The sequence below is a fragment of the Cydia amplana genome, chromosome 24, assembly GCF_948474715.1.
Source record: "Cydia amplana chromosome 24, ilCydAmpl1.1, whole genome shotgun sequence".
In the NCBI taxonomy this organism is placed as follows: domain Eukaryota; kingdom Metazoa; phylum Arthropoda; class Insecta; order Lepidoptera; family Tortricidae; genus Cydia; species Cydia amplana.
The window spans coordinates 9,405,808-9,430,328 of record NC_086092.1 but is presented as its reverse complement, the minus strand read 5'-3'; the positions used below and the strand labels follow the sequence as shown (position 1 = coordinate 9,430,328).

The window sequence follows — 24,521 nt, the reverse complement described above, 5'->3', positions numbered from 1 at the left end:
CGCACCTTCATTAATTGATATAGTTTAGGTAGATCGGTGTTGATGTTTTCGCAGGGTAGAGTCAAATCATTTGGCATCTGCCCGGCTATGATATTCAGCTCATCTTTCAACTGTTGTGGTGTCAAGAGGTGAACGTTGAATTTGCCATAAATGACGTTAGCCATGGTGTCCAATAAAGTGTCTTGTATGCTTTTCAGGTTCACGAGTATGTTATTAGCGATGATTGATGACACGGTGATTTCATTAATTTGAAATCAACCGATTCTTGAATTTCGGTGGCCTGTTTGTTAAGGCTCATCTCGATGTTGTTTATGTGTTGGTTGAAAGTTTTGTGCTGATTTTGCATTGATGTTTCAACTCTCTTTAGTAAGTTGGCTTCCGCTTCTATAACCGAGGTTTGATTCCTCCATAATTGTGCCAAGTGTTTTTCATTAGCTCTGGTCAGGTCGATGTCCTTCTGATATTGTTCGGCGAATTGATCGTCGAGCACGCCGAATAGGCTGTGAGCGATGTTACCAACGCCGTTGAAGAATGCCCTCTTCTTTCGTGGTGATTCGACACGTTGACCGAGTAGCATGCTGTCGTAGTATTTTAATTCCGAAAAGGCATGACGCAGTTGAGTGAGTACGATGTTGCACTGTTGTTTATTTTTGATGGCGTGACACATATTTTCCAAGTGCTTGATGTATTTGGAAAATAGTTCTGATCCTTCCCAGTATGGATTGATGTCATAATAAACTACAAGTTTCCACTCGTCTCGGGCCAGTTTCATATTTGTTATTTTATCAAAGTAAATGCCTTGTCCCTCTTTGAAACGTGATACGTCATGAGCGCATTGCGCCGGCGATATAAATAACATGAACATCATAAGCGCCATAGTGATGTAACCAATAAGTTTGGATTTTGCTGGTTTTCTTTGATTTGTTTGTTTTGCAGGGGGCGTGGCCGATGAATCTTTTTTCTGTTCTTCACTGGTTGATGATTCGTTTTCTGATACTGGCAGTTTTGACAGCTTGATGATGGGCCTTTTGATTATTGAATTTTTTGTCTTTACTGAAGCGACACGGACAAGGCCATCCTTTCCTGCATGAACCTCTGATACCCTGCCAAGAGCCCACTTGCCGGCAGGTAAGTTTGCGTCGTGAATGATTACGACGTCGCCGATCTCAATGTTTGGCTTGGGTTGCGTCCATTTACAGCGTGATTGTAACTGACACAGGTATTCAGTTTGCCATTTTTTCCATACATCTTGGAATATTTTCTGTGTTAGGCGCCACCGCGTACGCTCGTCCCTTTCAGTCTCCACGATGTGAAGAGTCGGACCACTTGCTAAAAAGTGTGCCGGCGTGATGTAATCCAAGTCATCAGGGTCTTCGGTCAATGCACACAGTGGACGTGCATTTAAACACCCCTCTATCTGTGCCAATAGAGTCGAAAATTCTTCGAAGGTTAGGTGTTGTTCTCCCAGAACTCGGTGAAGATGATGTTTGAGGCTTTTGACGGCCGCTTCCCACAGGCCGCCCGCGCTGGGCCACGAAGGTGCATTGAAGTGCCAGCTGATGTTCATATCGCTGATGGCTTTGAAGAATGATTCATCTAGCGAGGCAGTGATCTCTTCATACTCCCTTTTAATTGCTTTGTTGGCTTTAGTAAAATTCGTGCCATTGTCACTGAAGATGTGACGGGGTGCTCCACGCCGGGCGGACATTCTCCGTAGAGCAGCCAGAAATGATTCGGAGCTTAGGTCTGAAACTAGCTCTAAGTGCACTGCCTTTGTTGCCATGCAAACAAACACAGCAATGTAGCCCTTAGTCGTTTTGATGCCGCGACCCTTGCTTGCCTTCACTGATACGTATCCTGTATAGTCCACACCGGTATTATAAAATGGCCTTGATGGATTTGACCTTGACTCAGGTAAGTCACCCATGAGTTGTGATAGTTTTGGAGGTTTCTGCTTAAGGCACGTTATGCAGCGGCGTAGGAGATTTTTCGTAGCTCTATTACCTCCTACTATCCAGACTGATTCTCTTAGTTTGGAGTGAGTGAGTTTGGCGGTTCCGTGCAAAACAGCTTTATGTGCTTGATCTATAAGCAGCTCCGTCAGGCGACCTCTATGTGGAATGATAAGAGGGTGCTTCATTTCCCAGCTGATGTGTGCGTTATGAAGTCGTCCTCGAACGCGTAGCATTCCATGTTGATCCAGGAAAGGTCTTAATTTCAAAATGTTGCTCTTTAAATCCACTGATTGATTTGTTTTCAAATTGACGATTTCATTTGCAAACTCTCTTTCTTGCACGTACTTAATGATTCTATTTTTAGCGCTTCTTAACTCGTCAGCTGTTAGGTAACTCGAGTTTTGCTGACGCCGCGAAGCCACTCGTAGTATCCATGCGAGCACGCGGGTGCAATGTGTCAAGTTGCTATGCTTGCTTATTAATTCATTGATAATGTCCCCGTCGGTTTGTTTACATGTTACCGCGTGGCTTTGTTTTGATGTTTTAACCTCTTGATCCGTAGTGAATATGGGCCTTTCTTGATTTTCACTGTACGATGATAGCCATTTTGGACCATTCCACCAAAGAGGATGTTTTAGTAATTGCTGGGCCGTGATTCCGCGACTAGCGCAGTCGGCCGGGTTTTCCTCGGACTTGACGTAGTTCCAACAAGTCGGCGGTATGATTTTTGTAATTTGCGTAACCCGGTTAGCTATAAATGGCTTCCATTTGCTAGGTTCGCCGTTTAGCCATCCCAAAACTGCTGTACTGTCAGACCAGCAGACCAATTTGATTTTGTTTTCTGATAGGGATTGCTTGACCTTCTCCATGAGGGCTGATAGAAGTAGAGCTGAACACAGTTCTAATCTCGGCAAGGTCACAGCTTTTTTCGTCGGTACGAGTCTTGATTTTGCTGCTATCAGTACCGGCGGCGGCGTTGATTGTTTTTCATCGGTAGGGATGACACGGCAGTAGATTGCGCACGCGTATGCTTTAGTCGATGCATCGCAATACCCGTGTAGTTCAAGGTCTTGATTCTTGTAGGTATTTAGCCAACGTGGGATTTTGATATCTTTGATAGTTTGTAGGTCTTGTGAAATTGTGTACCATTCCTTCTTGATATTATGGGGCACTTGATCGTTCCATCCGATGTCATTTGATATGACATTTTGAAACAGTAACTTCAATTTCGTGGTTACTGGCGATAGCCACCCCAGAGGGTCGAATACTTTCGCTATACTTGACAGTAACTCTCTCTTCGTCATTGTGATCGATGTTAGAGTTGATAGCGGTGTAATTTTTAGTTGAAAAGTGAATAGATCTTCCTGCGGGTGCCAGCGTAGACCCAGAGTTTTCGTTGTTTCTTGATCTTTGAATTCGAAAGCTTGTTGTTGATCTTGAGACTTGCTAACTCCTTGCAGTAGTTCGGGTGTGTTTGATGCCCATTTGCGAAGATTGAATCCTCCTGATTCTAACAATTCAATCAAATGTTGTTTCATTTTTTTCGCTGATTCGAGATCGTGACAGCCGTGTAGAAGGTCATCCATGTAAAAACTCTCTTCTACGACTTTAGCCGCTTCAGGATAGTTGTGGCGTTCGTCCTTGGCCAGCTGTCTTAACGTCATCATGGCTAACCAGGGGGCAGCCTTGGTGCCGTAGGTTGTGGTAGTTAATGCGTATTCTCGAAACCTTTGATGTTCGTTGTCTCTCCAAATGATTTTTTGATATTTTTGATCTTGAATGTTTATACCAATCATTCTAAACATTTTTTCTATGTCTGCAACGTACGCGACCTTATATTGTCTCCATTTAATGATGAGTGACAATAAGTCGTGTTGTAAATTGGGTCCGTTGTACATGATGTCGTTCAGACTTGTCCCATTTGATGTTTTGGAAGACGCATTATACACGACTCTAAGAGATGTAGTTGCTGATTCAGGCCTTTGCACGCAGTGATGTGGCAAAAAGCACTCTTGTGTCGAGTTGGGTGGCCCGTCGATTTCGTCTGTACATTCGCGCATATGGCCCAAACTGATGTATTCTCGAATAAACTTCTTGTACTCTCTCTCGATGTTTTGATCCTTTCGAAACTTGATCTCGAGTTGCCTGAATTGTGCTATGGCAATGTTCTTTGAGTGTCCTAGAGCATTTTCCATCTCTGGCTTTAACGGCAATCGAACGACGTATCTTCCGTCTTCTTGTCGAAATGTAGTTTCGCGATAGAAGTTTATACAATGTTGATCTTCTGATGACAAACTTGATGCTTCATTGATGTCTTCTATGGTCCAGAAGCGTGAGATATCAGTCATGTTGTTGACGACGGTGCAGCATTGATACGATGGCAGTGGGACCTTTCCGTTTATGATGTACCCAAGTTTAGTTTTCTGAGCTACAGGAAGGTCGTCGCCTTTTATTATGGTACCATTTTGGACGAATTTAGCGTAGATTTCTGTTCCCAAGATTATATCGATAGGGCAGCTGATGTTGTAATCCGGGTCTGCCAGTGGAAGTCCTCTTAAGTACGACAGATCGGGTTTGATGAAGGTTTGATTCGGTAATGGAAGAGTGAGTTTATTCATGATAAATAACTCTCCGTTAAATTGAAAGTCACAATGCATTGATGACATGGTGACGTTTATAACGCCGTTGCAGGTGTTTCCAGTAATGCCGAGGCCATACATAGTGTCGTCACAGCTTTCTCGGGGTATTTGTAGAAGTTGAGCCGCAGCCTCCGTGATCAGTGACATCTGTGCTCCAGGATCAATAAATGCTCTCAGAATGTGATAAGTTCCATCTACTGCCCTTGCTTTGATGAGGGCGGTTGGTAATAAAACTTCTATATGTTTATTACATTCTTGCGTAATAGTTGCAACAGTTTTCCGTTTATTAAGCAGGTCGGAAGTGTCTTGTTTCTGACTGTAGGCATCATGGACGAGTGTATTATGTCTTTCCTGACACGTGCGGCATCGACTTGTTGAAAAACATTCCTTATCGTAGTGATTGTAAAGGCAATTTTTGCATAAATTCAAACTTGCAATAATGCTCCGTTTGCGTTCTGGCTTTGCACTTTGAAATGTTTCGCAATTAAATATGCCATGATTCTTATTACAAACTGGGCAATGTTTTCTTTGATAATAGCTTGATTTAACATCATTTGATTTATTTTGTGATAATGATGAATCCTTTATGCCTACAAATGATTTGTAGTAAGGTTTTCTTGATGTTTCTGATTGTTGGGATGGTTTTGGTGTGTCCAACATGCGACGGCTTGCTTCAAATGATGTAAACTTCATTTCTAGGAAATCTAGGAATTCCTTTAAGGTCGGCAAGTCACGTGGGTTCTTTAATGATTCGACGTACTCCGTATGACTTTCCGCGTCCAACTTTTGTGATAAAATATGGACTATAAGCGGATCCCATGACGAGGTGTCCACGCCGAGATTCCTGATGGCGTTTAAGCACTCGTTGGTGGTGTCATGTAAACGCTTGATTTGTTGATATGATTGTTGTTGCATTGTTGATAGCGACAGCAGGTTATTGAGGTGGGCGGTGAAAATTAGTTTCGTGTTGTTGTACCTGTGGTTTAAGATTTCCCAGCAGGTTTCATAATTTTCTGAGCTGATGTTGAGATGTTGAATAAGTTTTTCAGCTTCACCTCTGACCTTGTTTTTCAAAAATTGCATCTTTTGTGCGTTGGACATGGAGCGATTATGATGTATGGCTTCATTAAATAGATCCTTGAATGAAACCCACTGTTGGTAGTTCCCACTAAACGGCGGTATGTCCATGACGGGGGTTGATTTCTCACGGTGAGCCATGGACCATATTTTCGAATTGATAGATTTTTTGATGTCTTGGAATTTCTTCTCATATTTGTAGAACGTTTGATTATAGGTTTCGTCGTCTTCGAGAAGTTCACTGTCGATATCCCAGTGCAGAGTGTCAATGGTTGCCCAACGAGACTGGACTGATTTAAGTAAATCTTCCAATTCCCACTTTTCATTAATCGTGGAGAGGTCTATGTAATGTAAAGTATGCGCGAAGGCCTTGAAGTTGCTCTGTTGTTTTCTCATCTTCTCTGACAACTTGGCAGCATCGAGGCTTGGTTGTTCGGTGAAATTAAAAATAGGTGGAATTGCGAACCCTGTATTGACTGGAGCCCGGGTGGCCGTCTTTTCTTGATTCTCAGATTGTTGGTCTTGAGGGACGGCACGGCTCTGGTGATTTGATGGCCCAGGGTGCACTTCTTCACTTTTTGTTTTTTCTTCGGCCCAATTGGGCATTGCTGACGAAGGGTGTTCTGCCGGTTTCTGTGAGATTGGCCTAGGTCTCGTTGTTAGAGGAGCGCTTTTAGCTGTTTCCAAATGATCTAGCAATACAGACCTAGCTGATTCGTAGAAGGTTTTGGTTTTGTTATAAGTCTTTTCGGCATAATAAGTGCAATCCTCGTTCTGGAATGCTACCAGCCTTGCATGATTGCTTTGAAACTCTTGCCAGAATCCGTCGAGGCCGGTCAACTTGTTATTGATGTTAGACTCAGTTCGTCGGCTTGGACCATCTTTTTTGTAGTTCTCAAATAGCCTGTTCATATTGGCCATGAGCTGATTTTGATCATTGCGAATCGCTTCCATTTCCTTTTCCGAACTCATCTTGATTTATTGATAGGTAGTTGAGTAGATATTGATAATAATAATAAGTATTAATCAACAAATAATTGACAATACTGTGGCCACTGATATTTGATGTTTGATAATGATACTGATTTCCTGATTTAAAATTGATGATAATTGCTGCAGCACTGATAATGATGATCTTTCAAGTTCGAGATTCCTCTTACTTGGCTTGATAGTAGACGTCTCTTGATAATCTTGATATCTTCGATGATGAACTGATGCTGTTCTCCGATGACAATGAATATAATCAGGCTCTGGATGACTCACAGCGCCTGTTCAATCCGCACGGTGAGACCCGCTTGTGGGAGGCCGTTTGGACGAAATCACTGTCACAGTCACTGATAACTTTGAAGGACCAAAAGATGTACGGGTCGTACATCTGAGTTGATATGATTCTTGATGGTTGATTGCAATCTTGATGGAAACACTGATATCGGTATATGTATTTATTGATAACCAAGGTATATAAGTAAGTACTAGCTAGGAGCACGTATAAACGTAAACTAATTCATAAATCGATGTATGGCGTAATCGCAAATACAGCAATTATTATAAAGTCATTGTATTTAATGCTGACGCGAGAAATGTGCGATGCTTGCATTGTACAATGCCTGTTGTACCACTTGACCCACAGATTCGTTTCCGTTTCATGATAACTTTGTGGTGCAAGCTTTGATTTAGTTGGTGTGATTTCTTTGTGATTTGGATCAACGCAAGTGGTGCTTACCTTTAAGTAATTGTTACGCTTAGCAAAATTAGTCAAAACGTTTTGTAAAGCTGGTCAAGTAAATCTTGTCAGTAAAAAAAGGCGCGAGTTTCAAATTTTCTACGGGACGAAATCCCTTCGCGCCTACATTTTTCAAATTTGCCGCCCTTTTCTACTGACAAGATCTGCTTGACTAAGTATAGTTATATTTTTCATAGTGTAATCCAGCGGTTCTCAATCTTTTTTTTTTTGACGGAACCCTTTTGGAAAGCGAAATACTTGATAGAACCCTACAATAAAACAATAGTTTTTAGAAGTGTATTTTTTTTATTAATAAGCATAATAATTATGCTTATTTTATTATTCTAAATTCTTGCGGAGCCCCTGCAGGGGTGTCGCGGAACCCTAGGGTTCCGCGGTACACACTTTGAGAATGGCTGGTGTAATCAATTGTTGGTGAACCAATAAATAGAAAAAAAAAAAATGGTATTGTAGTGAAGTGATTTAGCGATGTGACGAGTCCACTTTTTTTCAATTCGAATCATTCGAATTGATTCGGCCGCTGATTCGAATTCAAAATCGAGTTAACTCGACTCGACGATTCGCCACAGATTATATAATAGTTCTTACGAACAGATACTTATCTCTCAAAGAAAACGCAAATACCTACCGTTTTGATACCTACACAAAAATACAATGGAGTGACCTTCAACGCGCCGCTTCCCGCACCGCGCGCGCCGGCACAACGCTAGGGTTGCCGACGCTTAGAAATGATTTTACAAATAAGTAGGTACCTACTTAAACTAGCTGGTCAAGCAAATCTTGTCAGTAAAAAAAGGCGCGAAATTCAAATTTTCTATGGGACCATATCCCTTCGCGCCTACATTTTTCAAATTTGCCGCCTTTTTCTACTGACAAGATCTGCTTGACCAAGTTTACCTAAAATATAAGTTTTAATTTTTTTTCATTAACTTATTAAAGGGTATTTATTCACATTCATAAATCAATTACAAATTTAAGACATAAAAATACAAAGTCCAAAATTATACAACAAATTATTATTAGTTTTAATTGTCCAACTTGCATTATAACTTGCCATATAAAATCATAGCGTACAATAACTATACATGAGTAAGATAAGTTGCAATTAGTTATTATAATATTCCGTTTATGCGTTTTATTCCGACAAGTGACTGCGAAATATTTTAAAAGGTTATATCTCCCTGCAGTAACCGCAGTGTTTACGCCGTTTTATAAACTACTTATATTGAGAATGTCTATCTATACTATACCTACTTTTCCTATCTATCGGAAGAGCAAAAACGGTTTTTTTAATTAATTTTGTTGTTTTTGCATCCATCGACACTACAAGCTGTGTTATTTGTTCGTGAAGAAGACATTTCTTTCGCATACAATTTGGCATATTCGAGCGCGCGGCGACGCGACGTGCGTGCGTGAGCGCGCGTGACAACCAACTGGCTTGCTTTTCTACCGTGAACGGGAACAAGTTCGTAGGTATAAAACCGAGCTCGCGCGGAGAGTTCCATAGGCCTGGATTCGCGTGGTTCGCGACAAGGTCACAGGCACAGGCGCGGAGCGAGTTGAGACGGCGAGTTACGCGGCAGTTGTTGTAAAAAGAACCTTCAGAGCACGGAATTAAGGTTTATTTTTGAATGGCCATACTAGCAGTGAACTCGAGTTGGTATACTTGGAATAGCGAATCAAGCGGCAGTTGTTGTAAAAAGAACCTTCGGGTTACGGTATTAAGGTTTATTTTTGAATGATCATAGTACCAACTCGAGTTGAGATGGCGAATCGAGCGGCAGTTGTTGTAAAAAGAGCCTTCGGGCTACGGTATTAATGTTTATTTTTGAATGGCCTTAGTAGCAGTGTGATAGCGTTGGCTCGGCGAGTTGGCGATTTCGCCGAGTTAGCTAGTGGTCGAGTTGATTCGAATTGCCAATAGTCTTGATTCGAATTAACTCATCTGTAGACTGATTCGAATTATTCGAATCAGATAACTCGACTCGCCCATCGCTAAAGTGATTGTACAGTGGCGTGGAGCTGTCGCCGACGGCGCTGCAGCGGCGCTGGCACGAGATGAAGCTGCACGCGCGGCTACGCACGGGCGCCCCCGCCACGCCACACATACACCACGCCATCCTCCACAGGTTAGCATTTAATAACTCATATTTTCGGGACAATCTTACAAACTGACCTAGAGAAAAAAATAAAAACTGATTTAAACTTTCACGATTTTTACACACAAACACAGACACTGTGTCGACAGAGTGACATCCCTAGTGCGCAAAACGTTCAAGCGGATAAACAAGACCAAGTGCGGGTAGTTCGAAAAACTCGCGCGGTTAGACGATGCTGATGTCAACTTAAGCCAGTCTTCTCCGAGACCACGGGGACAACGCCGTCCTCGAAACGTCGGAGGTAAATCTTAAAACTTAGATACGCGATTAAGTCCCGTTGTATAATTTAATAATGTAAAAAAATAAAAGTAAAGAAATTTCATCCATTTTGTTTTTAGTTAGAGAAGGCAGTGTGACAATGTAAGCCTAAATAGTAAACTTGGACATAAAAATATCACAATAACAATATAACTATTTCAGCATTACTTAGTGCCGGATTATCAAGAGTTAATTGTATATTATGGGTTATTCCCACTAGTTACCACCATGTTGTCATCAGTGGTACAACTGGGATTGTTTCCAACTGTACCCAGTTGTTACCGCGGGAAAAAAAATCCCAGTTTTACCACCAACATTTTGGTAGTGTTCAATATTATTTAGGTACAAACAGTAAGTATAATTCCCAGTAGTCACTAATATCCACTGACTTAATATAAAAGAAATAGACACACAAAGCAGAACAAAAACGTCAACAAATGTGGATCCCAATGACGTTTCGCACCATTTGCATTGATGATAAAAACGCTTACGTGAATTTTGAGTCAAGATAAATGTTTCATACAGAAAAGAGCTTAATGTCGTAAGCATTAAGTGTCAAATTTGCAAACATAAGTACCAACAATGTTAAAAAATTTAGTCCGATGGCACTAAACGTAACGTATTTACGTCAAACAACGTCAAACGAGAATAATGAACGAATGGAGTCACTTTGGTACACTTTAATATGTATTACTGTACAGGAAAACCAATTGAAGTAATAAATAAAACAAATTTAATTTAATCGGGAGCTCAAATAAAATTTATTCGTGGTTCAAATTCAAACAAATTAAATTTTTACTTCGTATACGTCTTTAAATACTAATTTCCTTGAAATAAATTAACTGTGTATTTAAGATCTACATTTACTCATAGCACGGGTGCACGGGGACATTTAGGTACTGATTGATTTTTTTTTATAAAGTCTACCTATACTTTATAAAAAAAATCCTGTGGTTGTCACTGTGTTCCGACAGGTTTAGCATTTACAGTTAGTCGATATAAGCCCTTATTGGTGGTGTATATGTCGGAAAAGGGAAATGGGCCGAACACACAAGTGCCGTTTTGCCCTGTTTAAAACTGCATTACCCCTATCTCTTGCTATAATTAAATAGCAGTCCACTTTGCACGTCGCATAGGTTTTCTTGGAAATCTTGAATTTAAACATAATATTATTCCTTATGAATTCCATATAAAAATATAAAAAAATATTGACCTCACATCGACTCATTAGATTTTTGTTCCTTGACATCCCTTCTTTGGTACTAACAAATTAATTTATTCAAAACCATAAAATTACCACCAGATTACATAAATTATGTAATGCTATCCAAATAACTAACCGAAAGAAATACATTCCATCCTTTTTCCTTGTTTTATCATTGTTATTTAATTACATATTTTAACGGCACATTTCGTAATTGTTGACAACTTCACATTTGAGCGTTTCAAACAAGACTAAACGAAAAAGTGATGCATGATCTGTTTTGACATTACTTTTGTGGGGCCATTTTTGGCGGCTGATTGGGTATCCAGTTCTTTATACTATATCAATGCTAATATCACCAAATCGGTTTGGTGGTAACTACTTCGAACTTTTTCCCCACTTGTTACCATTAGGGATAGGTGGGTAGTAAATCCCGGTTGTTACCACAGGTACCCCCACGTGGCGAAGAGCGAGTTGCCGTCATGGCAGGGGTTGGTGACCGCGGGGATGGTGGCCGACCCGACGGTAACTATCACTCCTAATAAACAGTATTAAACTAGTTGCTCTGTGGGCCCAAAAAACTGGATCCACAGAAAAAAAACTATGTATAGGTCAAACCAATTTGTCAGTCAGTATTAACCAGGAAAACTATACTCATCCTTTTCTTTTGTTGTCAAGTACTAGTTTAAGACAAGACAAGGTAGTATTATTCTCTTTGTCTGAGTTTAAAATGAGACAGTCCTTTGACAAACTATAAACGGTTTATCGTGGACAACGGGTAACACTTGCCATCCCGTCCCGTTGACTACGAACGAAGGGTTCGAAACGTTGAGATGTATTCTCATTTAATTATACGTAACGTAATCCGTTTACTTGGCCGACAGACAGTACCGAGTCCTCGACCTGAACCGGCCCTACAATGCAAACCGATACAAGGAAAGTCAGAAGCGCGCCAGCGGTATTCTAGCGGTGAGTACACACACACACACACACCACACACGCACGCAAGCACGCATACGTAGATCCTTTTTCCATTATTGTTGTCCGATTCGGTTATTTTCAGATGTTACTAAGTTGCTATTTCTAAGTTCAAAGAATTATTAGGTATTTCTCTCCTTTTACCACCAGGAACAATTGTGTTTGTATTGTTTATTTATTATTGGTGGTGTTAACATCAGGGAATAACCTCCAATGCTTCTGCTTAATTGAATTTTATTTCAATTATACATTGTGTAACTTGTACTTTCATAAAAAAATAATCAAAACTTAGCTACATATAACAAAGACGCTTTGTCTGAAAATCACATTTCTTTTATCAACAGCGGCTACAAGAAAAAATGCCGAGACCGATGACAGGTTAGGCAAAAAAGACGCACGTGACAAATCTAAAGATGAACCAATTACTGCTCCTGATCGAGCACTTGTTAGTTCTAACAATAACAATAAAGAACAACCCAATTGTGATAATACAGACAATATCCAGCAAATCAAAAAAATATGTAGAAAACAAATCGATGAAACAGATATAAAAGTAGAACCAGAGATAATTGAAATAGACGATGACACTCCAAGCCCCAAATCAGATGTTGTAGAAGCAATGAAAGATATAGACTTGAATAATGTTGAGGCAATAGTTGTCTATGAAAGCGACGAGGATGTTAAAACTATATTTGATGTGCAAATGGGCGATGCTGATCAAAATGCAGATATTGTTAGAAATGAAGAAAACAGAGGAAATGTTAAAAATCGTCATAAAATAGCAGGACAATCTAAATACAAAATACTTACAGAATGCATAATTAAAAGGGATATAGACTGTGACAACGAAATGCCATTTGAACAAAATGAAGAGGATTCTTCAACTACAACTCAGGCTAATGACAATAACAGCAAACATATAGATGACTCTGAAGAAAACTCGACGAATATAGTAATATCAAATGTTTGGAGTGAAAGAGACGTTCAAAAAGACAATGTTCATAATAATGCAGATATTTTTAGGAATGACGACAGTGACAGTGATGATAGTGACGCTGTAAGTGTTGGGAATGATGTCGACTATAATGCATACTACTATCAGCGAGTGCTAGCGAAATATTTGACGATTACCGACTTAGGTAAGTAAAATTGGCAAGATTTTTTAGTTTTTTGTGGGCATTTATATTTAAAGCTGTAGCCCTTGCATTTTAGATTTTTGAATTTTTATATTATTTCCGCTCAGACACGAGCTCTTTTGATCTTATATACGAGAAAACTGTCCCCAAAATATGTTTTTTTTCTGCTGTCCATTTTCCGACGGTCATTTTCGGAGTAGAAGGTTATTATTTTAAAAAAGTAACCAAATTGACCAAAATATTGGGGATATTATTATTCTCGATACAAATGGAAAAAGAAATAATAGGTAAGTAATATGAAAACTTCCAATTCTAGCAGAAAAGTACAACTTTAAATAGAAAAGCCTAACAAATGCAAAAAAATTCAATATTTTCTAATTTGAATTTTTTATGTATCTTTATTTATTAATAGATCTCAAACTGTTGAAGCGTCCAGTAGTCTCATTGGAAAGACTTAACCTAAAATCCATTAACAAGTCACCACCGAGTCAAAATCCTCAAAAAACAAGACCTCCCACCAAATTGACCTCCGAGAAGAGCAAAGCATTTTTGAACAAACGCAAGGCTTGCGAGGTGTCTCTAACAAGGGTCGACAGAAAGGGTAGAAAGAGGAGAAAGGTGAAACTACCGGATATAGAGGAAGTGCGGAAAGACAATAGTGGTATATTGACAGCGGAGGTGGCTCCTCTAGTGGCAGAACCACCAAGAGTTATTCGACAGGTAAGTTTTTTGCATTTTAAGAAGTGTCCTAACAGTTCCCGCCTTCCTCGCAAGACCATGCCCAATTTTAATGATTCTATGAATCATCTAAAATAAATGATTAATAAAAAAATGTCTTAAGCTATAGGTAATATCTGTTTTTATCAAATTAAAAGAAAAAAACAACAATTTATTTATGCGATTATACTCTTTCAGTGTGGTCCCTCCCGATCAGAGCGACTCCTAACTACGACCGAGAACGACCAATCTGTGTCACCAACCAAACCAGACCTTGGCTCACCACACTCAACTATTTTAAATAATACACAGAAAACTGATGCCCTATCGAGTACTTCTTGTCAGAACTCTATAATCCACCAGCAGCTCCGGCAAAATGGTTTAATAAATCATTCCGAGTCCTACTTGCCATCTCAAGGTAGGAATTTGTTTCAAGATTGTCAAAATAATTTGCAGAAAGATGAACAAGCAAGGAATGTACATAATATATACACGGGCCCGGAATCACAAGATGTTTCAACAAACAATATGACAACCAAAGATACAGAGAATACACAAATACGGTCTGAAAACATGTCTGACACGTGCCGATTTACAACAGTCACGCCGATACCAAAACCGCCGACGATAACACCCAAATCGGCACCAGCTATCGTACTACCAGCGCGAAAACATTCAGTGTTGATACCAGTTCCACCGAAAAGGGTTTGGATAACTTTACATGGACCCGCGCCGAAACTACCAGTGCTGATACCGAATCCGCCGATCAGGATACCCAAACCTGGATCCACGCCGATACCAACGGTGCTGCTACCAATCCCGCCGGTTAAGTTACCCACGCCGAAACCAGCAGGGCCGATACCAAACCCGCCGACAATGACCACACCCAACCTTGAACCCGTGCCGATAATAGACCCACCTACAATGCAAACATCCAAAAGTAAACCCGCGCTGAAATTAACCCTACCGGTCCCGCCGATCACATTCGCACAAATATTTAAGCCCGTGCCGATACCGCAGACAACACTAACACCCAAACCTAACGCGCTGCAATCATTCGTACCGATACCTAACCTGCCGACGTTCACTCCCGAACTAGAACCATTCACACCAGTACAATGCCCGCCGGAAACGTTAACACCCAAACTGGAACCCACGCCGGAAGACCAGCCGATCACCTTCACACCTAAATCTGAACCCGCGACGGAACCTTTCGCGCCGATACCAATCTCGCCGACAATGTTAACACCCAAATCTAAACCATCGCCGGAACCTTATGCATCGGCAAGCAATTCAACCGATTTGGACCAAACCTGTAAAATATATAGCGATAACTACTCTCCAATATCAATAGTGAACGTTAATAAGTTTAACCCATTCACGCGTATACCACAAACATCAACCCTTTTAAATCCAATGTTAAACTCTTCCTCAGGACCCTCTAGACATTCAGAATCATCTACAACTCGAGCATCTTTAACACAATCGGCGCCGATACCAGATACACCAACATCGTCCGAAGTTACCTTAAAACCATCTCCTAAAACATACGTAAAAAAATCCACGAAAAAACCGCGTAAGAAAGAACCGATAAAACCGTATATTTTACAATTCGCACTAAAGCGATCAGGGGACCAAGTGATATTGAAACCGCTGTCCACAAAAACAGCGCCGACCGAAAACACAACGGCGCCGCCGACAAAGACGCCGACTTTACCTTTCACGCCGTCTTTAGCTTTCACGACGTCAGTAGAACGGCTAAAGAGGAAGGGAGAAACAAAGCAAGCAGTGCGAGAGAAAACACCGTGGCGGATGGAACACGACTCGATCGACCAATCAGAGTTTGACATGGACATGACCTTTGCGGAGGCTTATTACCTTTTGTATGGAGAAGACGCGTCTTTTTGAGAGATCCGTAATTCCGTACCGTTATTAAATTTGTTATAACGTCTCTATTTTTTTTACATGTTTACAAGCTTTTAGCTGTAGTATCACGATCCCGACTATTGGGTCGTCCGGTCTGGGAACGGAATCATAAAATACCCGATAGTCGGGTTTTCGGCACTTCTGTGTTAAAGGTAAGATTTGACAAAAGTGCGCGTCATCGACTCACCGTGGATTACACTATCTATAGTTGCCTGAATCAGTGATAAAAGCTTGTATCAAAAATGATTTTTTTGTACAAAATATAAATATATGAAAATTGCATCTAAAATGTACCTACCTATTATACGTTCCTATATTTTTTTAATTTTGGTCGGTACCTGTATTTTATATAAAAGTTTTGATATCTACTTTGATATGACAATTTTGTGAAATTGTGATATAGATAGATTACGATTTATGATTAATATTTCAAATGTTCGATGATTTGGTGCTAATTTTATAAATATGAAGTGCCTATAAGTGGGTATTGATTAGTTATGTTTGTCTTCTAAAACATACTGAAGCAAAATCAGTTAAATAACTGTACAGTTCAGGTACGTTATAAGAATTAAGGATGTACTAAGTAGTTAAGTATTTAGTACCTATTTGTATTCTTAGGATCTTATTTTAAATGTTCAAAGAATAGCTTTTTGTAAATATTCATCACAATAAAGTGCCTTATTGTTTTACGTACCCAATTTGTTTTATTTATTATCGTTAACGGAAGTATTTACATTATGTATAACAAAACATCGGGTTTAGTGTTACACAAAAAAGTTCAAATCGAAAATTGAAATGATTTATGTAATACTGTTACGAGTATTATTGTATTGTATGTTTATTGCCTAGCTGTCAAAACTGTAGTTACTAGTGGTTATATTCTCTTTGGTAGCTACTAGCTTCAAATTTAACAACAGAGAGTTAACTCGACAGAATAAAGACATGTGAATCTTTGCTGTACCTAGTGTACAATAAACAGTGTATCATGCATCTAGGTACGCGTGTTTCATAGGGGCATCCTAGTTTTGGATAAAATAAAAGCGATGACAATCAATAAATAATACAAGTTTATTGTTGTACAGAGTATGGCGCACGCAGTGGCAGAAAAATGTACACTCCAATGCGAAATTACAACTAAACTCTTACATTAACTAATTAAATTAATTAGAAATTTGGAGCAGTCTCAACGAGGTGGGAGCGAACGCTCGACAGATTGTAACGGACAGACAGACATACAAAATATTAATATGTCCAGAGGATGGTGTTTCCAACAATTTATATCACTGGATTTTCCTAATGTTAGTTGCTATTTTGATCGATAGATCGCGTGTTTTTATAAGAACCCCATCTGTTGGTAGGAAGAAACTGATGTCGACTGACAATGAGTATAAGTACGTACACATAAAGGGTCTCCCCACACCTATCGACGAGAGGTTTTTGTTTAAACACGCCATCTATTGTCGAGAATGGCAACTAACATTGATACAATAATTTCAATCAAGCATCTTGTTGATTTATTTCGTGGAAGTCCAATTACAATCCGATAAATGAAGTTAAATACATAAGAAAATAAATACAATTTCAAGCCAATAAATCATACGAAATCAGTCTAATAGTTTCTCTTAAGAACTAATATGGAGTTACAAGTTTTGGTCTGTTACAGTCCACCGACTCTGCCACGGTGTATCGCCGAAAGAATTGGTCTCATTCAGAAATATTTGCAAGAGTAAGACTACTGTTGCCTTGCTTAGGGTCTCAAATTTTGCTTAATGAGAAAGTGAGACGCAATAATATTGGACGGGTGGAATACCACCGTTAGCAATAGCAAGCAATTCTGAAAAAAATCGTGGTTCGAAGTTCGTACTCGTTAATATCCAGTGGAATGATAGTGGTGTATTTAACATACAATGTTAGATATTAAGCTAATTTTATTACCTACGGTTTAATACATGTTTTTTTTTTAGTCAGTCTCGCAATCTAGGTATGCCGCGCGCGGCTGTCGTGACCACTGCTCATGACTGCAGATGTTAGTGCTTGAAAATAGAGACCTATTAGGCTCTCGGAAACATGTCGCGTGAGTCGCGTGACTAGCAATAAGTGTGTGAAACCGTAGGTAAAATAAGCTTAATGTTAGTATGACTCGCGCCAGTTTAAATTCTCCTTTGGTTCCTTTTGTGGAGACTCACACGGGCTTAGGGCCTGTTTTGTTGTAACACCACTGGGAGTGTCGGTGACAGAAACAGACGTCAATTATTTACAGTAAATCATTCGAGTTTAAGACTTTCTCTGGAAGTAGCGCGGAAGATTCGATGGATTACTAAAAGCGGCAACCTTCCTCACAAAAACATGGAAAATATAGATTATTTTATCGAATCTCTGTTATAGTGTTTAAAATTTACCTCGTTTCTTATAAAAGTTTAAGAATGAGGAGAAAAAAACATTTTTAAGTCTATTTTAGGCCGCTTTAATTCATTTTACAATTTTGCAAAAACATTTTAACATCATTTCTGTGTCTAATTGAACTATAGGTTGCCGCTTTCAACGAAGACTCTATTATTTTATTTTATTACAGCAATTCCTTGTCTAAAGTATTAAATAAGAAAGTAATTACAATAAATTTACCAAACAAGGTATATTTACAAAGGATACTGCGTATATTACAAATCACACCAATGTTTGTCAAATCTTATTTTCACGTCCCGCATACCATCACCCACATTGGGGTAATTTCGAAAGCGGGGTAGGTAATTTTAAAAATGACAAATATCTATTAAAACCAAAAGCACTCCATACTTTAGCAACACTTATAATACTGCAACGCTTAGTTGTAAGAGCTTTTAGTTTAATAGATATTTGCCATTTTCTAAATTACCCCACATTCGGAGTTATCCCAACACACATTACCTAGGACAAAAAGGGATTGATAGTATTGATACGTTATATCCACAGCCAAGTTACATTACAAAGTAAAGGTCAAAGGTATCTATAAGGAAATATTGACAAACATTAATGCGATTTAGTACGTAGCGCAAAAAAGAGAGGGCGCTGATGTCAAAGTTAAAAATTTTGCGACAAAAAGTGCAACACTTACTGCCAATGTCTTACATCAAAAACGCAACATTATTCAAAGTAGACGAGTTTGTACAGACATCATATTTTGGTTCTCAAACTTTAAGCAACTCCGTTTGGAACATATATTTATACGTAGCGCCTAAATTGTTTATTGAGCGAACAAGTTACATGTCTTTGAAAAAACTTTATCGGGCCGAAAAAACTTCACTGATTACTGAGCAGCGTTAGAAGATCGATTTGTGACTTTTTTATTAGTTCCAACCTTTATAGGAAGTAGCTCTATAGGAAGTAATGACTAAAAATTCCCCTCCTTTGAATATTGTCACGCGTATAAATATAAAATATGTACAAAATGTAAACGAGTGCAAATACAAAAATTCGATTGGTGTTAAAAGTTCAAATCGCGAGCCAAATACTTAGAAAACGTATCGAACAGCATTACCGATATTTTATAAACCGTATCATAATTTGTACATATGTAGCTAGGAACCACAGGAGGAGCTTGAGACGTTTTTATAATAATTCAAAATTATTTATAAGAAATAAACTCTTTTTACTGACAAAGAAATGTCATCCTTTAATCGTAATTGAATCGAATATTGAAAGCAAAATATCGATATTAAATAACATTATTCTGTCCATTTATTTATTTATCCTATGGCAATAGGTACACACACTTATTAAAACAACACTTAACATCAAAATGTACAATTCCGCAGGTACAACTCGCGTTTATTGTCCATTATGCCTAAGCTAAGGTAGAAGTGGTTTTTTTCCAAAGGCATAGACAAAGCTGTCCTGTGGCCACTAGCACGCATGCCACTTAACGCTGACAGTCCATCCCTTTCTAACAATATTGCAGTAAAAGGGATAGAATTATAGTCAACGATATTTCTGCTGTTTGAAGTAACAATGCATGCGCACGATACTTTTTTAGGTTTTAAAAATTGCAAAAGTTTCCTAATAAATATCGAAAAAGTTCAAGTCCGTATATACGCAGCTGCAAAAGTGCATAGCCGCGTTTGAACGAATTGTATTCATAATGTGACCATTCAATTTTGCAGCTCGCTATACATTATTGCGTTGCTACTCGAACTGCAGAAATGCGGCTTGCTCTTGTACTGACTAGTTTACAAATACAGACATAAAAATGAAATAATCTTATATGATACCTATATTGTAAAATGTAAATAAATAAATTCGTAATAATACACGAGCTACGTATCAGTACATTATCATACAATCGTTATGAAATCCTTCTACAACTAGCCGTATTAAGAAATAAATATTTATAATGTGATATTACAAAGGTTCAGGTATTTTAAGCACATTGTTTTGTTCCATAATATGTCAGCAATGTGCTCAGAAAAACCTGAAAGAGATCTCTAGTGGAGTCCAAGAATACAGATACAGTCAACTACGATTCTGACACGCTCAAAAATTCCTTATCGCCAGATTTACTGTCAATTCCATAAAATTGTGTAAAATTACGTATTAATAAACTGAATGGATTTGTTTGATTGTTGAAGTGATTGCTGTTGACTGTACAAATACCCCATTGAACTAATTAAGGCATTAATGTCATTTAAAACATTGAGTTACTGTAAAATTTTGTGAGTAAATACTGCAAACAGTAAACCTCATATTTATAATCACTACAAATTGATTCCTTCTTAGTACTTGGTTCTAAATGACAATAAAACCTTACAAAAAAAGTACAGCTTATACGATTTGTTTCTGTATACGAAAGCTTACCTAAACCTAACCTATTAATCTATATACAGTACATATAATCACAATGTATAATACAGCACTAGTTCAAGGTTACAAAGATACCTACAGTCTCAAAATATATGCTAGACATTACGTACTTTGTCGAATCGTGGAAATACCTCTGAATGCAGGTAAAGGCCCGAAATAATGATATCTAGCAACATTTTAGGCTAATAATACAGGTAATTCAATTAGCAGACGAAACTAAAACGTTTTTGACGGCTTTGTACTGAGCGAATTAAATTAACAAAGTATTTTCATCATACATATTTGTAATACAAGACCTACCTACTCGTACAATGTTTAATTTGAGATCTTAAGTTTGTCCTTAATAGTATAGTAGTTATAATGCGTCAGCAAAATTAATTTCAATTTCATTTTAACGGCATGAAATTATAAATTTGCTTTCTTTTTCATGTGTTGTGAACAATATAAAATGATTCAAATTGCGTTAGCTTCATTTTCAAATCTAATAAAATATGAATTAATAAAGAACTCATCACTCATTATATTTTTCACATTTAGGCCTCAGAGAATCGATGATCTAATAGTGAAAAACCTACGTGACTCTAACCGAGTAAAAAGGTATAAAATTGTCTACAAGTATAATTCGCTAGATTGTAGCATTCGACAGTCTTCCCTTGATATTGAGCACAAAGTTAGGCTTGAGACAGTGCGAGAAATCGCCGTGGACCTATTTAAGGCATAAGTACAAGGATAGTGAAACATTTCACGATTAAGCTTTGGATTCCTCCGAAAACGGTGCCGTAATATGACGGCCGCTATATAGCGTTGAATGACGTCACTAGAACGTTGTCTATGTAAACAAGATGGCGCGGTTTCCTAGACGGCGTTACGTTACGTTGATTGTCAACGTAACGTAAGATGACGGCCGTCATGACGGTGTCGATAGTTTCGTGAACGTTTTATTAGATAGCGGTGACGCCATTTTGAATAAATGATTCCGTACTACGATTATTTTCCTCTTCTGATGATATTTCATCCTCCAAGTAAATTATAGATGATCAAGCAAATCTTGTCAGTAGGAAAAGGCGCGAAATTCAAATTTTCTATGGGACGATATCCCTTCGCGCCTACATTTTTCAAATTTGCTGCTTTGACCTTGGTGGCTGACAGTGTGTTATGACGCCGTGGTACTTTCCACATGTCGTCACCGTAAAGACGGACGTCTTTTGCGGCCGCTATATGACGGCCGTCATATGACTATGACGGCACCGTTTTCGGAGGAATCCAAAGCTTTATGCCTAAGGCCAATATGCCTAAAGTTTTACAATCTAGCCGATAGATGGCGCTGACTTCCATGAACTAACGCCATCTATTGACTAAACTAGAAATGTATACAATCAATATCGTATCGTATTTAAGATTGTCACGAATTTTCTTAGATTTAAGTTAGGTAAGCACATGCTGAATATATTTCACGTATTTTCACGTTCATACAATGTCTAATTCTTTGCTTTCTGATAGTTTTAACACTGCCAAGAAATGTATCTCTCTCGAGGTCCGTCATATCCACAGACTTAATAAGTCTGTGGTCTTATCACTAAAATAAATTCTCGTCAAGTCTGGTCAACAGTGGACAGCTGCCATTTCTTAACTCTCAAGATCTTTCACGTATTTAGCGACGCGTCAGCTACACATACAACTTACTCTATTTGTTTTTTCAGCGCCGGGTGACTATTAAGCCAGTAACGAGTTTGTTCTTGATGGTTTTAAATGGCACAGCATGTGCGAAATACCACGTCGTTGGCGAAGTCCGATGGTAAGCTACCGTAGTATGTAGGCTAAGGATTATCATATGCTCTTTAATAACTGGATAGTCTTTTTCCGTTTCAGTAACTCTATCCAGGTTCTGCATGGTTTGAGATGGTGCGAAACTCCACCTTGCAAAACAGTTGACACCATATCAAATAAGAGATGATCTCGTCACTTTTCATCGCATTTGATATCTTGATACATTGTTACTTTCAATTGACGGATTGTCATTTTGGCTAGGCCTGCAGGCGAATTATAGATAGTATTATCCACGCGATAAATTGTCACTTTTTCACACGCGATAAGAGACGGGCACTGCCTTTATCACGCTGATACGTAGACAAATCCCAATCTTATACGCGTATCTCCCCTTCTGTTGGAGGAGTGGCGGAGCGCTAGCAGTGGAACTGCTGCTGCGTGATGGCGGACAGGTCCTTCATGAGCCCCTCGAGGTTCTGCATCTCTCTCGCCAGCCGCTCGGTGGAGCGGGACGGCGTGAGCGCTTCCAACTCTTCGGGGCAGTGTGCGACGCTGCCACCTGTATGGAATAAAACGTTTATGTGCGGTTTACTGGGAATTTTAACATAGCTTTATTTTTATACTTACAAAAAATATTATTTGTATTTTTATAATAACGCCACGCCTATCGTCTATAGGAACAGTTTAGCTAGGTCAGCTCATATTCAAGTGCGCGTGCACCGCGATATGAGCTGACTAGCCAAAAGCTTAGGTATAGCTTTAAGGAACTCGGGACGCCAGTCCCGCTCGAACCTTTGTACGATCAACTTGATTGTTTTAATATACGGAGTTAATAATTCTTAAAGTGATTATCATTCCATACCAAATAGGTCACCCAGCTATTATATATAGAAGTAGAACAACTACTTCTAAACGTCTATCGTTAGAGACGCGACATCGTAAACCTTATCGGAATGCACGAAGGATGATACTGGGCAGAAGCCGCGTGCGTCAGTTCATGTTTTTGGCGGTTAAAGGGTCAATAAAAATAATGTATTAATATGATCCCGCTTACCCAGCTGCAGTCGATTGGGGATGTGTCCGGGCGACGAACTGTTGCTCTTCTTGTACGGCGACGTCTCTCTCACGCTACCTGCTAGGGGGACCAGTATTAAAGGGTCTGGAGGTTAATCAATTTGTTTGATTCAAACTACACAGGAAGGGGATCCTTAATCGAGAAGTTAGTTTATTCATTGGTTCGTACCCTGCCTGTAGCTAGACGTATATATAGGTTGCCAAGTCTGCGAGGCAGAATTAGCTAGTTGACGAGATGTTTAAAATGATTTAGACACTCTTATTAACTTCAGTCGCTGAGAGTATAGTACGTTCTAAGATAGGTTATTGTTCTGTTACCCGGGCCATGGCTCGGCGTGGAGTGCGGCGAGTCGGCGAAGCTGTGCAGCGGGCCGGCGCACGCGCGGCGCTGCAGGCTCCCCCCCGCGCCGCCCGCCCCCGCGCTGCCGAGAGAGCCCCCCGCCCCGCTGGCGCCGGCACCACTGAGGCCGCCGGCTTCGCTACTCATTGAGTCGCGACTGCACAGAAAAGTTAAATTGAAAATTGTCCTTTCCTACTAAAAACTTTAAATAGTTAATTCCCGTATAAACGGCCAAAGTAATGTGATTTTCGTTTTTCGGATTCACATACTATTCTTCTCATTCTATAACATAGGTGTATATGCGTACGAATATACGTCCGAGGTGTAGTTCCTTCGAAACTTCAAATGATTCTATATTCACCTATCATGGCTATTATGCGTGCAGCATTTTTCGTACTAAAGTATAGATGGCGCTTCGAGCTGTTCAATTTATTTAACACTCAAAATCACAGATGGCGCTATATGCACCTACTATGTGCACAGAACTGCTAGTTCTAAAATACAGATGGCGCTACTTACTGCGTGTAATGTCCTAGCGGTTCGTAAGCGACATAGTGCCCCCTCTCGCGCGCCGCGCACGCGTAGATGTCGGAGCCGGCCGGCGTGGTGCCGCCGACGGGTGCGCAAGCGGCGCCTAGCGGACACGTGCCGCCGCCGCCTGTGGATTAACAAACATATATTTAAATTGTGTCGCTTAGCTTCAAACTCGGGTAA

At 39.5% G+C, this 24,521-nt stretch overlaps 2 protein-coding genes across 2 annotated transcripts in view; both read right to left on the bottom strand.

Moving 5' to 3' along the window:
• Positions 1–199: 199 nt before the first annotated feature.
• On the bottom strand, positions 200–6,643 carry LOC134659099 (uncharacterized). Its single transcript, XM_063514705.1, has one exon. The coding sequence runs from the start codon at positions 6,641–6,643 to the stop codon at positions 200–202; it is 6,444 nt and encodes a 2,147-aa protein (XP_063370775.1).
• A 16,130-nt stretch (positions 6,644–22,773) lies between these two features.
• Positions 22,774–24,521, bottom strand: part of LOC134659098 (neogenin) — a 170,640-nt gene continuing 168,892 nt past the window's right edge. The window contains exons 30-33 of the mRNA XM_063514704.1: positions 24,327–24,465; positions 23,786–23,964; positions 23,448–23,525; positions 22,774–22,952 (exon numbers count right to left, since the gene is read on the bottom strand). Of these exons, the coding sequence (XP_063370774.1) occupies positions 22,810–22,952; positions 23,448–23,525; positions 23,786–23,964; positions 24,327–24,465 (539 nt within the window). The 3' untranslated portion in view covers positions 22,774–22,809. The remainder of the gene's footprint in view (positions 22,953–23,447; positions 23,526–23,785; positions 23,965–24,326; positions 24,466–24,521) is intronic.

Coding starts and splice junctions, on each gene's coding strand:
- LOC134659099 (XM_063514705.1), bottom strand. CDS start 6,643: ATGAGTTCGGAAAAGGAAATGGAAGCGATTCGCAATGATCAAAATCAG.